General features: G+C 47.1%; 1 protein-coding gene across 9 annotated transcripts in view; it reads left to right on the top strand.

Moving 5' to 3' along the window:
• Svil (supervillin) overlaps window positions 1–15,126 on the top strand; it is a 185,428-nt gene that overhangs the window by 113,143 nt on the left and 57,159 nt on the right. For 7 of the 9 annotated variants that reach the window (XM_060380646.1, XM_060380643.1, XM_060380650.1 and 4 more), the window contains 5 exons: window positions 4,477–4,534; window positions 4,634–4,785; window positions 6,743–7,337; window positions 12,075–12,155; window positions 14,081–14,944. In XM_060380646.1, coding sequence (XP_060236629.1) covers window positions 4,527–4,534; window positions 4,634–4,785; window positions 6,743–7,337; window positions 12,075–12,155; window positions 14,081–14,944 — 1,700 coding nt within the window. In that variant the 5' untranslated portion in view covers window positions 4,477–4,526. The remainder of the gene's footprint in view (window positions 1–4,476; window positions 4,535–4,633; window positions 4,786–6,742; window positions 7,338–12,074; window positions 12,156–14,080; window positions 14,945–15,126) is intronic. The other 2 variants (XM_060380651.1, XM_060380652.1) reach the window with 1 other exon arrangement.

Below are 15,126 nucleotides of genomic sequence, written 5' to 3'. Positions count from 1 at the left end.
TGCCTACTTCCCATTCCTTGACCCCACCCCCGGTTCTGCCTGCTTTACCTCTGCTCCTTCCCAACTAGGAGACTTATGCAAGAGCTCATGGAATTTCCTTCCCTTCCTTCCTTCCTTCCTTCCTTCCTTCCTTCCTTCTCTCTTTCTTTCTTTCCTTCCTTCCTTCCATTCTCTTTCTCTCTCTTTCTTTCCTTCCTTCCATTCTCTTTCTCTCTCTTTCTTTCTTTCCTTCCTTCCTTCCATTCTCTTTCTCTCTTTTTTCCTTCCTTCCATTCTCTTTCTCTCTCTTTCTTTCTCTCTCTGCCTTCTTTCTTTCTTTCTTTTTTCTTCCTTTCTTTCTTTCTCTTTCTTTCCATCCTTCCTTTCATTCTCTTTTGCTCTTTCTCTCTCTTTCTTTCTCTTTCTCTCTTTCTCTCTTCTTTATTTTTTCTTTCTTTCTCTCTTCCTTATTTCTTTCTTTCTTTCTTCCTTTCTTTCTTTCTTTTGCTCTCTCTTTCTCTCTCTCTCAGCCCTGGCTGCCCTTGAACTCACAGAGATCCACCTGCTTTTGCCTCCCAAGTGCTGTGACTAAAGGCATACCTGGCCTGACTTTTTGTAAGCAACACAGAGCTGAGGGAGCCTATATCCTAGTCATCTTTTGAATTTTAAAATATTTTATTGCATTTGTGTGTATATGTGTCAGCACATATGTTCCAGAGAATACGTTTGGAAGTCAAGGGACAGCTCTGTGTAAGTGAATTTAGTTCTTTCCTTTAACCATGTGATTAACTGTGCAGGCCTTGGGGGTTGAATCCTCACCCACTGAACCACCTGAGTGGCCTCAGCCATCACTTTTTCTGGGTTACTCTTTCCACTGGCAATAGGTGCACATGCAGAGAGCTCCCTGTGCCTGTTCAGAACTGGGTTCCTTTGCTTCTGCCTCTGACAGGATGCAAATGTTGCCTGGTCAGTATTTCCCCAACAGCAGCTTGGGGGAAGGAGCTCTTGGATCCAAAATGTCTGCACCTGAACAGAGCTACAGAGCTCTTCCTTAGAAAAAGCAGGCTGGGGGAAAGACAGGCTTTTTCATTATTATTTTTTTTTAATCTGCTCAAAGGGAGAAAAAGTTTAAAAGAAATTAGATCAGAAGACATTTTCTTTTAATAGAAACCAAATCCAGTTTCAAAGGCACAAGGCACACGGACAGCCTGGAATGTTTCCCAAGGAGCTAGGCAGACGATCTGTCCAGACAGTCTCGTGAGGATGGGCACCTGAAAAGGCTACAGAGCCTGGCCTGCGAGGGAGGCCGGAGCAGGGCCGTGCTGCAATGTTTCAGGACCCAGACAGTGGTCAGGCAAAATACGTGCTTCACTGTGTGCTGTAGCAGAGAAGCAGCGTGGAGAGTTACAAGAAGATAGCTAAGATTTCATACGAAGAAAGGCTAGATTCATAGCATCCCCCGAAAAAAAAAAAATCTGGGATAAATGTGCCCCAAGGTTCCCAGCAGGTGTCTGAACCTAGGAGAGTGCTGACACACGGTGCTGCTCTCTTGCCTGCGCAGGCATGCATATGATCTAATTTAATTTATAGGTTAGGCACAGCAAGAGATGGTCAATGTGCCACACTGAGAGTTAGGCGATGTGAAGCCTAACTGTGTGTAGAGACTAAGGACTGCGCTGGTGCTTTGAGAACACAGCTGAGTACCAGAGCCAGGCACTAGAAAGCAGGGAGCTGCTTGGCTTTGTGTTGACCCCTTTGGAAGTCAAACCAGTGTTTAGAGCACCTCCAGTCTGGCCTGTTCTCTCAGGCTGTCACATGACAGGGAGGAAGGAAGTCCTAGGGATACCCTACTGCTGTTGTTTCTATCGAAGCTCCTGCTATACTTGAGGTGGATGGCTAATTTCAACCCTGTCCTTCCAGAATTCTAGTCTCTTAGACATGGTTAAAGAACTAACCGCATTTCCCAAGAACAGCGCTTGGTGACCAAATTATCCTGATCATTGGTGTTAATATTCTTTTTATGAAGAATGCTTGGCAAATAGGTGCATGAATGTGAGAGCACACTCTCAAGTTCCCTTAAAGGCCTTCTGTGAAACTGACCCACAAACTCTTGCCAGAAATGGCAAAAAGACTCAAGGCTGCAAAAGGACCACTCAGAATTACCCAGAATAGCCCATGGCAGCAGCTGTAAAATGGATAACTTAGCTTCATCAACATCTGAATGTATTTGAAAACAAATAGAAGAATTCCCTCTGTAGAAATTAGGCCATCTGTGCTCTCTAATATCTGCAGGATAAGTTGGCTAGTGTGTGGAACCTGAACCATTTGGGGCTTCGGTTACGACACAACATTCACAACATCATGAACTGAATCATGGATGTTGGCTTTAACCTTAAGATACACGTTTATCAGGTGTTTCTTGGGGAGTTGAAGGATCTTAGGATGTAGAGGTATATACCCTGGCTTACTCTTAAGTGGTTTGAGGGTATAATGAAAGTATCCCCAGAAAGGTAAAAGGAATAAAATAGTAAAATGTTAGTTAGCTTGTCAGGAAGTGTGCCTTGGAGAACTTCAAAGTCTGAAGTCACACAAAAACTGTTTAAAGAATTTAAAGGCTTAGGGTTGGGGTTATCACTGATTATTCTGCATGTATATATATATGTGCACATGTGCCCCAAGCAGGCAGAGGTCAGATGAGGGCATCAGGATCACAGGAGCTGGGCTTACTGAAGGTCGTGCGCCTCCGTGTAGGTGCTGGGAATAGAACTTGGGTCCTCTGCAAGAATTGCAGTGCTGCTGAGCCGTGCCTCCATCCCCAGCAGCAAGAGCTTTCAGGCAGATGCCACTTAAAAATAAGCAGTAGGCTTCAGTCTCTGAGCACAAAGGCCAGTGTGAAAATCACATTCATCTCTGTGCGGTTTTGACTCTTTCTTAAAATGGCCACTAAAAAGCAACAGCAGAAACTCAAGCAGTCACTTTGGGCTAGGGTAATTTGACGAGCATGCATGAAGTCATGGGTTCAGGCCCTAGCAGAGCAACAGTTGTTGCTAATTAATTAAATGTCATGTCCTTTTTTTAGTGCCTCTCTCAGTCTCTCTTTTCATTCACTAATTTATTTGATCACTTTACAGTTTGGTCGCAGGCCCCTCCCTCCTCTCTTCCCAGTCCTACTAGCACACAAACCCCTCTCCATTTCCTCCTCCTCTACTTGAAGGGAAGCTCCCCCCATGGGTACCAAGCCACCCTGGCACATCAAGTCAGAGCAGGACTAAAAGCATCCTCTCCCACTGAGGCCTGACAAGGCAGCCCAGCCAGGGGAAAGGGATCCAAAGGCAGGAAGCACAGTCAGACAGCCCCTCCTCCAATCGTTAGGGGACCCACATGATGACGAAGCTACACATCTGCTACTTGTGTGTGGGTGGCCTAGGCCCAGCCCTTGTGAAATGTCATGTCTTTATTTTCCCTTCATAGCATGTCTCCTATGAGTCAGCCTTTCAGAATATTGGCCGTAAACTATCACTCTCTCTCCTTTCCTGCTAACTCCTTCCTCCCCACCCCCACCCTGTCCTGCCAACTTTTCCCCTTGCCTTGATAGCTCCTCCTTCTGTCCCATTGGCCCCTCCCTCTTTTTCTGCTAACTCCATGCCTTTAGGTGCTCTTAAGAATTGATGCAGTGAACATGGAGACAAGTTAAGAGCCATTCTCTGCCATCACTGGCCATCTTTCCAAAGAAGCGGTTGCTTGTCATCTCCGTCTGCCCCGTAGTGTGTCCTGCTAGAACCCTTGGTCACAGCAAAGCACTCTTCCTGGGTCTCCAGTGACTCTAGGAGGATTCTATCCCCCTCGTAGAAGCAAATGTCACCACTTCCTTCCGGTGAAGCCTCAGCAGAGGCTCGGGACTTGATCCCAACTGTGGTGAAAGGGAGCACACTCACGAGCTAACAGATGCTTACACATTAAATGGCAGGGTGAAGTAGGGGTGGCTGTGTGTGCATGCTAGGAGCTTGCCCGTGGCCTGCCGGGAGCCCATGGCATATTCTTTGCAAATGTTTTCCAAGCCAAAAGCTTCAGATACATCAGTAAATATAAAAAAATCTAAAAGAGATAGATACTGAGATTTCTGACAAGCAGAACAAACAAACAAACAAACAAACAAAACCCCGCCTTGCTAAAGAGGTATTTATTGCAAGCTAAGCAATTCTGTGACCCTGAATGAAATAAGAAAATAAGACTCACTGTTTTCACCTGTGTGAGTTTGCCTGCTAGCTCAGAGTGGGAGAGGGAGGAGGGGGGAGGGGGCTGTGCTCACATCTACTTATTTAGTGCCTCCCCTCCTACCTGAAAACAAACTATAGGAGAGCAGGAAGCTGGCAGTGTTGTGTGGAAGCGGAGAGCAGGCACTTGAGTCCTGTGTGGTTATGTCGCACGAGTGAATGAAACCGACGCAGAGCCACTAACCAGTACACTGTTTTTCGTTCTTTTTCTGCTGTGCTGTAGTTGCAGAATTAAGAAAAATCTTCGAACCAAAGAGGAAAGACTTTTTAGAAATGAAAAGGTAACGAAGTTGTGGCGGGCCGCTGGTGGGGGGAGGCGTTTACCGCGGCAGTGTTGGCTCTTCTGCCCACGCTGTGCTTTCCCTTGGTCTGCCGTGCAGAAAAGAAAGAATTGCCAGGCGCCTGGAAGGAATCGAGAATGATCCCCAGCCCATCCTGTTGCAGAGCTGCACAGGGTTGGTGACTCATCGGCTGCTGGAGGAAGACACGCCCAGATACATGCGTGCCACAGACCCCGCCAGCCCTCACACTGGTGAGTAGTGACCCTGCCAGGTGCTTGCCGGGCCACAGCATGACCCTGATGGTCCTTTGGTGCTGGAGAATGAGAAGCTGATACCCCAATAGAAAATACCAAAGCCGTGCCAGGAAGGAAAAGCTTATCTTGGCTCCCAGTTTGAGGGGACCATCTCCACAGTGAAGGCCTGGCATTGGGGTTAGGGAGGGAGGAAGCTGGTCACATACACTCACAGTCTGGAGTCAGGGGATGGGAGCTGGTACTGCTCCCCTGACTTTGTTCTTTTTCAGCTTTTTGTTCGGTGAGGGATCCCAGCCTCCATGGTGGTACCACCCACATCAGAGTTGGTGTTTTCCTCTAGGTTAAACCTCTCTGGAAATGACTCTCAATCCAGTCAAGGTGGTGATGAGTGTTAACCATCATATCCAACCACAGCACATGTATATTACAGCTTCTTAAGTATTCTGGCCATCAGACCTCTCTAGACAGGGACTCATCAGGGGTACGTGCCCGCCTCTCTGTATACCCTCATGACTCAGCCCAGAATCTGCTGTCAGAAACTTGGCAGTTGTCTGTCTGTAAAGGAAGGATTGAGATACGTGCATCGTAGGTTACACTAAAAGCCCAGGAAATGTACGTGAACAGGAAATGTGAAGAGAAAGCTGGGCTCTGGATGATTGCAGTTAGTACCTCAGGATTCATGCAGCAAAGGCCTTCCATTTTCATCTGTGTAAATGTATTGCATATTGATTTTCAACATGCTGAGCATGACTTGGCTTTTCCTACATCGTGCCCACTCACAGCTATGGACATTGGTCGTCACACCTGACCTCAGAGAGCACAGTACTCTCAGCGCTGAGCTTCCCGGCTCAGCCCTAGGATCAGGCCCTGAGGTGCTTCCTTCAGCCACTGTTTACCAGTCTCCTCTTCAGAGGTAGCCGGAGATCTCATGGCACGATGCTACAGTTTGATAGCATCTGTGGTTTTTGATAGGGAACTACATGAAGAGCCAAGAATAGATAAATCTACCAGGATCTTAACCCAGAAACAAACATCTGCGTGCATAATGTCTTCATCCATACAATACATAACTTAAACATCAGATGTAGTGAGTAAGTGAGGGTTTGCTTTTTTTTTTTTTTTTTTTTTTTTTAGGCATAAGTTATGTAGCCAAGGCTGGATTAAACTTGCTCTTTTTTTGCTTCGGCCATGTGCTGTATTATAGACATGTCCAACCCAGAAAGAGTTATTTAATAAGATATTGGGAACTGAGTTAGCCAAGAGTTGAGGAAAGAGCCCAGTCCTCCTTCCATTTCATACACACCCCAAAGTAAATTCTAGTTAGTCTCATTACAAGTCAGAAGACGTCATGGGAAGCTTGAAAGCGTAGGCATGCACTTCTTTCAAGTGGACTGAAGAGGAACAGTTGAAGAAATCTCCAAGTCGTGAATGAGTCAGTATTACTTAGAGCAGTGTATTAATTTCACAGCCTAGCAAGTGACTTAAAGGCCTCAAATGTTCTCATAAATAATTCAGTGTTTTGATGTGTGTGTGTGTTTGCGTGTGTGTGTGGGGGGGGGGGCAAGTGGGAAAAGCCACAGCTATAAGAGCAGCTACCACACTGGGTAGTCTGGAACCACAGCCCATCTCTTGTTCAATCACAGAAAGTTAGGTGTCTGCTGTCTTTTCCAGAAGAACCTGAACTTGCCCTTTGGCCCTATGTAAAATAATGAACTCAAAACCAGAGCATAACAATAAAGGGGAATAAATGCTGAGCAAGGCGGAAGGCCCCTGGGAGTGCTGGGTGTGAGAGCAGGTGGCTCTCTGCTTTTGCGCTTTTCCTGGAAGACCCCAGGTTCTTTCTGACAGTGAACCCAGGTGATGCAGGGCCTTCAGACTGGGCGCTCTGTGAGGGCAGGGCAGTGTGGAGGGTTCTGCCTGGCCTCCTGTGTTCTATCCTGTGCTCTTCTTGTAGGGCGATCCAATGAAGAGGAAGACACTCCCGCGTCTTCCCTAGAAAAGCAAACTCCATCTAAATACTGCACAGAAACCTCGGGCATCCATAGTTCCAGCTCCATGGACAGCCACAGCCTAGAGTCCAAAGCAGAAAGGATCGCAAGGTATAAAGCAGAGAGGAGGCGGCAGCTGGCGGAAAAGTACGGGCTAACTCTAGACCCCGAAGTCGACTCTGAATACTTGTCTCGATATACCAAGCCTCGGAAGGACCTGGATGCAGCTGAGAGACGAAAAAGTGACAGGCAGGAAGAACAGAGCAAGGATACCAGTTCCCAGCACTCCAGGACTGAGCCAGGGCCTAGGACCAGCGTGGTGGAGTCCCAGGACTGTGCTCCCGTGGGAAGCCCCCGTGTGTCAGACCATGAGCGGCTGCTCAATGTGGAGAACAAGAGAAGAGCCCAAGAGACACCCATGGCCGAAGATGGTTCCCCTGCCTTCTTTTCCTTTCCGGAAGTGCCAAGATCCCCAAAGCAGATGCCTAGCTCACCGCTGCAGCAGCCAGCCTCCCCGAGCTACCCTGGTGACCTGCCACTGCCCACAGAGGCCCGAGCCAGGTAAGCACCCAGCGCCTGTTCTTCCGTGGCTGTCACAGATGTCCCTCCATCCACTGCAGAGATATTTCGTAATCTCTGCAGTATCCCAGCAGGTCCTACCGGAGCTAGAAGTGGTCTCCAAGTCCTCTGTCTCCCCTCTCTCCTCTTTCACTGCCTTAAGTTCTCTTTCAAGCAAACTAAGCAGGTATCGTGGGGACACTTTACACAAAAGCCCCAAAATCTTTCTATGTTTCTGACCCAACCTAATTTATCCTATTGTTTGCTTTGTGGTTATGCCCAAGACTTCAGTTTTGAGGGGATGCATTTGGTAGTTGATGCCTAGAAGCACAAGGCAGGAAGAGACACAGTAGCAGGAGTGGGGTCTCTGTTTATGGTGTAGAGTCTAACTGATATACAGTGAAGGTCCAGTAAGGCATTGCTACACACACACACACAAACACACATACAACATATATATATACAAACACACATACAACATATATATATTCATACATATAACATATATATATTCATACATACATGTATGTATGTATGTATGTATGGGCACTTACGTATATATTGTGAATGTATGTATGTGTAAATATGTATATGTATGTACTGTATATATGTAGTAAGGAGAGCCACATGAGAGATAGCCCTGGATAAAAGGACCGGCCAAACACAGCAATAGTTCCTGTGCGGGAAGATTAAAGAAGTCAAATATAAACCCCAGGAGTCAGATAACAGGAGAGAATTAGTGTTTGTTTCCAAACTTACGTTGAAAAAAAATTGTTATTCATGTTAAAACGCTGGTTGCTTAAATACCTGGCTTAAAGGGTAGATTCCTAAACACCCTTTTCAGTTCGAACAAGCAACGGCTTTGTGGATGACATGAGAAGGGCTGAGAACCTGGAGTCAAGCAAATTTATTCTGGGGGGAAAAAATTGCACGTAACACACAGATATATGTACATCTGTATGAACACACACATGTGTGGACAAATGTTTATTGCGTTCATTTTGAGGACGTGTTGGAAGCATCCCTGGTTGGTTTCACTGGGGCACAGTGTACACACCCGCTCCCTCTTACACGGCAGTGATGAGCCTGAGGCAGGCATTCTAAGTGCTGAAGTCCTGTAGGCCCTGTGCCCGTCATCATGGGTGGAGTGATGCAGGCTCAGATGCTTAGCTACCAGCCGCTAAGATAATCAGAGTCTGTAAGTCCAAAGAGGTGTTTTGAGGGCCTTTGTTCAACATTGGGACTTAAATACTGAGAAACGGAGGGACCCATTCCCACGTATTTTGTAGAGGGGGTACCTTGCCTTGAGGCACACATTTCATAGTAGAGTGCAGTGCTTAATTTAGCTAGTTCTGTAAAAGGAAATCCTGAACGTATTATTATTATTATTATTATTATTATTATTATTACATCTCATTTATTTTGTCCATGTTCATATGCGAACATGTGGGTTTGTACTGTGACCTGTTGTGCTTGTAAAAGTCAAAGGACAGCCTGCCGGAGTCTGTTTTCTCCTTCCATCATATGGGTCCTGGTGATCAAACTCAGGTCAGCAAGTTTGGTAGCAAGCACCTTTACCTGCTGTGCTGAGTTGCCAGCTAGCCCCCTCCAGATGTTTCGTACAGAGAGCAAAGAAACCCAACAGATGCCAACTTAGAAAAACACACATCCATCTAAACAATGAAGACCCTAATCTCAGATTTTCCTATGGCAACTGTTTGCTGTCACGTCCTTGTGTGAAAAATGCTCTCGATAACAGTTTTAGGGCAGTATTTACCTATGTGATGAATTTGTTTGGGAATTATTTATTATTGCATAAAATGATTGAGAAGGCTTTTAAGTTAAATGTTGGATAGAGGGATGGCTGGTGTAGAGGCCTTAGCTCATCCTAGCACGTGCCTGGGAACTGTCGTACATTTTATTGTGAAGAGTACACATTCTAAGGAAATGGGGGACATAAGGCAGGCCCAGCCCCACTTTTTGGATGCTTTCAAACCCTTGGAAATGCAAGTTTGGCATCATCTGGAGAAGGCTGTTCCTGTTCCTGTTCCTGGGTGAATTCAGCAAGGTTGAGTGTAGATACAAAAGTGTCAATACTTTTTAACCAACAATACTGTATTATTATCAGTGTGTCGGGTAATCTTGTGGATTAGTCAGGCTTACAAAATATGAGCACCTTCTCCTACCAAAGTCCTGAATCCCGAACTCTTGCTTAACCCTTTATGCAACTTCAAACTCTTGTTCAATCCTCTATGCATCTTTTATCTCCCTGTTGAGAGACAGGCAGACAGAAGCACATAATCGTTATTCTGTGAGGGGAAACACAGACACTGTCTACCCGGGGTCCCCAGCTGCTGTGGGCCTGTGGATTCTCAGCATGTCATATGACTAAAGGGAGGAGAATGAAACTCAGCTGGACACCCTGTTCTGAGAGCCAACTCTCTAGACACACCTTGTTTGTTACCTTTTCATTCTTACACTTTAGTCCTTCCCCAGCCCTGCTCCTCCCAGACTGTGTCCTGAGTGGCTGGAACCTGACAGTGAAGATGCCATGGAGAGCAGGGCTGACACCTGACCTTAGAACCATTGCCCTTGGTGGGTTATGGCCTGAACAGGGCCTGTCTTGGGTACCTGGGCACAAGTAAATCATACGCCCTTCCCTGAGACAAGATAACACTTTATAGCCCTGGCTGCTCTGAAACGCCTTATACAGATCAGGCTAGTCTATAGAGATGAGCTAGACCCTTACTGACATCTACCCATGTCTTTCTCTGTAGTGCTGGGATTACAGCCGTACTCTCTTACCTGCCGTGGTAAGATTTTGATGGCCTGGCTTGTCTTTGTTATTTCTCAGAGCTAATCTGGCTTCGTATCCTGTATATACCAGAAGCTTAATAAATCGTATGTCACACACACACACATTGTTCCTGAGAAATGTTGCTTGTGAATTCAGCAACATAACAGTATGTATAACATAACTCTGTGTGTGTGTGTGTGTGTGTGTGTGTGTGTGTGTGTGTACAGGGCAGAGCATTGTAAGCAGGTCTCAGATCTGTTCTCGAAGGAGGAGTGTCCTGCCATTCCTCACAGATTCGTTCTGTTATGAGGGAGCGCATGCTCATGTCTTTCTATATCTGTGGTTCAGCCTTACCCACCAACTTTGGCTGCTGATACGTGGTTAATTCGTTCCTTTCTTCGGTTCATTGTATCTTTACTGGCAAATGGCAGTTCTGTTGAGTTAAGTATGAATGTGTTTCCTAAAATGCCAGCCTGTAATATATAGCAGCTGATATGTGCATGTGAGATTTCAGTGAAAACCGTGTCTAGGGTTTTGGCCATCACTGAAACCACACTGGTGTTCAGAGCCACAATCTCCCACACAGGACTCTCACTAGTGAGTGAACTGAATGACGCGCTAGAATCCCACCCTCCTGGAATCAGCTGCCTTCCGTGAGAGGCTGCCACAGAGGTTTTGTTTACTTGTTTTCCTTTACTTTTGAAGCAGGGTCTCACTGGGTAGCTCTAGCTAGCTACAGAGGGGGAATTCTACTTCCTGGGAACCCAGTTCTCCACTGGCCAATCACACATCAAAAGCCAATCCAGTCACCTGGAGTTTCTGCTTCCTTCTTCTGCCTCTGGACCCTGCACTGTACAACAGAATTGAGGCTCACTCCCGAGAGTCCCTAGTGAATCTTAAGGCTGGAGAATGTAGCTCAGTTGGTAGAGTGCTTATCTGATATGCACGATGCCCCAGGTTCAATCCCTGGCACTGCAGGAACCATTACTTATGGTTTGTGCTGTGCTGGTTCATGCCTGTAAATCCTAGAACCGGGGAGGTTGAGGCAGGAATAACAGCCATTTGGGTACACCCGGGGTCACTGCACGGATTCAGCAGTGGCTCTCTGTGTTTCCCTTGTAAATCGTTAATAAGGAGATACACTCTGTGGTGTGTTGTTCCCCCTGTGGCTATTTTACATCAACAGGTTTTCCTTGCCTGTTGCTTTTATCAGAAGCATCTCAGCCTGGCCTTAAGGACTCTGGCACATTCCACCTTGCATTGCATCTGACTGAGTTAAGGGACAAATGTGTAAGCCAGATGCTTTCCTAAGGGATATGGGACTTGTTCCTGGTGAGCATGAACCCTCTCCACCCTGCTGCACTTTGTACCTAATAGGAGTTAAGTAGACCTTTGTCTGAGTGACCCAGGTTGCAAATTGACATTTGTAACTGATAAAAAAGAAAATGAAAGGTAAATATATAAAAGAGATTCACTTTCACCAAGTTTCTTTTTATTTACTTCCTTTGTTTGGCATGTATCCTTTCGCATGGACACTTTTTAGATTTGTCTGTTTATCTGTGTACCTCGATGAAACTTATGGACGTTAAGTTGCCATAAATTTTATTTCCAACTTCTCACAAGTGGAAACACAGCGTGACTGTAACAGACTCTTCTGTGAGTAAAACCCATTTTTTTTTCTGGTGGCCTTGGATTTATTTACTTTCCCTTCTTGTTTTTTTGTAGAGAGTCAAATGACAAAAAAAAAAAAAAAAAAAAAAAAAATTCCAAAAAGTGAATTTAAACTCTAAAGCACCTTGTACTTAATGTCTTTTTAGAAGCCTGCTTGAATATCTATTACCTAAAAGCAACCTTCCGGTGTTGCTTACAGTAAAATGATGTGGGCGTGAGCATTGCCATTTGAACTAGCAGTGTGCTAAAGTTTCGTTTCTTGTGCATGGCAGTACAGGGAAGCCCACGCATGAGTGGTTTCTGCAGAAAGATTCCGAAGGGGATACACCTTCACTTATCAACTGGCCTTCCAGGTACATCCCAGGTTGGAAGTGTGTGGCTGACGCACGGCGGTGCTCTCCTGCTCCTGTCGCCCCTCCTTGCCCTGCCACACTTAACCAACGCTAGTGCTGCTCTTCCCTCTTTGTAACACCTCTGAAAAATCACCTGTTCAAAAAGAACGCATGTGCCTCCTAATCACGCGCGTTCCTGGACTGCCCTGTCCGCACTGACAGTATTCTCCTCCCTGGTTCATTTGTCTCTAACTTAATACACACTTCCTTGCTTGCTCACTTTCTCACCAACCCGCTACGGAACTGGCCAACAGAGGGCAGTAAAGAACCCCTCCTCCGGGGCCATTCTACCCTGCCCACACCCCTTTTCTGCACCAGCTTCAGTTTCCTTGTTCCTAAACCAGTAGCTAGTTTTCAGTAGTTAAATTTAGGGCCTGCGGCCTAAGCCCAGACAAACACTCCAATCATTTCACGATGGAGAGAGGCGGAAGAATTAAGAATGAACAAGTCACTGGCCAGACAAAGGTCCTGTGTACTGAGTTTGACAGTGACTTTGTTCTCCTGAGATCCCCTCAGACAAGGACCACGCATTCTCCAGGGAGCCTGCCTGCAGCTCGCTGTCCTGGCCAGTGCCCTCCAAGGCTGCCTCTTCTCAGACAGCGGTGGCTCAGAGCGCTTCCCCGAGCTTAGTGACTACCTTTATGTGTGTCTTTAATGTTTCCTCGGGGAAGTCTACCGATGATGCCCTATTTGAAAGCAGAGCATGTTTCATGAATGTGATAGGGCAACCTAGGCCTAAGCAAGGCAATTCTAAAATGTGTATATTGTAAGCAATCACCTTTGCTCACTCCTCCAAGGGAAATGAAAGTTTTATGTTTTCCCAAGAGGTCTGTGTACCTTTTGAAAGTTGTGTCTATCTAGTCAGCAGTCCACCTCGGGTCAAATGGCTTGCCCTTTCGCACGGTACAGGCTGGCATTTCAAAAAGAACCGGACGGGGTGCTCATCTGGGGAATGTGTCATCTTTGCTATGTAGGAAGTCTCCTGTCCCGCAGAAGCCTCATTGCTTGTGGCACTAGTCCTTTCTTTCCCTGTGGTAGAGACCAAATACAAGGCCTCACACACGGGCAGCAATGTCCCATAGTGCCCACTGTTTCCACTGTAAAGGTGAAACCCTGAGCTGAGAGGGCAGGTGGGGCCCAGCCATGGTTCTGGGCCTCTGCAGAGCTTTTGAAATAACTTCTGTTTTGTTCTCAAATGTCTAAAACTTAGAAAACATCAAACAATCCCTCCTTAGGTTGTTTTTTAATTAGGGTGTAACAGCAACGGGAGGGAGATGAGGGCCCAGGATTCTCTGAAGTACTTCTTCCTGATGTTGCTGTGAGGTACGGTGTCCAAATGGGCCCTGTCTCGGGGTCAGATGATGTAGTCGCCTTAGCAGCCAAAGCCTGTGAGTGTGTGCTCAGCGCTTCACAGGAGGTGATGCTTGTTCAGTAGAAAGCAGAAGCGCCCACGTGTGTCCAGTGGCCAGTGACGTGGCTGTGTCTATTCCAAGAGCGTAAGTTACCTCGTAGCAGCCAGCCACCCACAGCCCACGCCTGGGTCTAGGCCTGTGCACAGCATCCTTGATCCTCACGCTTTCAGTGGCACATATGAGTGATGCCTCCTAGGGCTGTGAGGTGTTTCCTTAGAGTAAACCCGTTCTCCCCAGGAGAGCATGCGACCCTCAGCTCTGTAGGGAATGGAACTTTTGGGCCACACTAGAATATGAGTGCAAATTTGGAGATTTCCCTCCATTTCACTGGCAAGTGCTAGGTGTCTGTGTTCAGTGCCCAAAAGTGTTCTCACACTTCTCTCCGAGTTGGTTCCAGAGTCTGTGGTCTGTGCATGCTTGCTCCCCTCTGTTGATTACTGCACATCAAAACATAAATCCTATTTTTTTCTTAAGAGTTAAAGTTAGAGAAAAATTGGTCAAGGAGGAGAGTGCTCGCAGCAGCCCCGAACTCACTTCAGAGTCCTTAACTCAAAGGAGACAGCAGCCAGTACCAGCGCATTTCCTGTCTATCCAGTCAGAAAGCTCCGCCTTTCACAGGGTCACCAGCAAAGCCGTGAGCTCGCTGCGGCCAAGCCAGAGCTGTGTCCTGCCAGCTGACCCTGTTCATGCCATCAAGCTGGTGACCAAGGACACCCCAGAAAGTGCATCCGAATGCAGCTGGGTGGGACCAGCCACCCCAAATGTCATAAAATCTACCACCTTGAAGATTCTAGAAGGTGGTTCAAGGGATGCTCCCGTCCTCCATATCTGTGAATCTAAATCAGGAGATGTGCTCTCCCCTGAAACCCTGGAGAGGAGCCCCAAATCACTCTTGACCTCCGAAGATGACAGGCTTGTGAGAGGCCACGAAGACCATTCTGAAGATTTAGATAAGCCCACGGCTCGCTCCATCGCCGTAGGACCTGAGAGAGAGCAGCAAGTTCACCATCCGCCCACTCAGAGATCTGGCCGGAGTGAAATGGTTCTGTATGTCCAGAGTGGTCCTGTGTCCCAGGATGCCACACTCACCAGTCACACAAAGGAGGCCTCTCCAAAGAAGCGTAAGGTCCTGGCCCGCTCCCTGTCAGATTACACGGGTCCCCCTCAGCTCCAGGCCCCCCGACACAGGGATGCAGCCACAAAGCAAGAGCTGGAGCTGCGGAGTTCCAGGGCAGAGGGGCCTGGTGCAGAAGCCGGTGTGCTGGACACCAGAGTGTCTGTCGCCCAGCTCAGAAATGTGTTTCTGGAGTCGGCCAGAGCCAGCAAGAGACCTGAACTGTAGGTTACGTTCCCGACGGCCTTCCAATATGTCACTTGCACGTCCTTGGCAGACAAGTCACTTCTTCACCTGTGGTGTGTCCTGTTAGCTTAGCTCACAACTGTGTGCAGGGCAGAGTGTACAAGAAATGGCTCATACACTACCATTCTGCTTCTGCCTACTAACGGGGGTCTGGAGGAGC

Source organism: Meriones unguiculatus, chromosome 3 (genome assembly GCF_030254825.1).
Source record: "Meriones unguiculatus strain TT.TT164.6M chromosome 3, Bangor_MerUng_6.1, whole genome shotgun sequence".
Lineage (NCBI taxonomy): Eukaryota > Metazoa > Chordata > Mammalia > Rodentia > Muridae > Meriones > Meriones unguiculatus.
The sequence above is the reverse complement of the archived record's forward strand: the minus strand, read 5'-3'. Positions and strand labels throughout refer to the sequence as shown.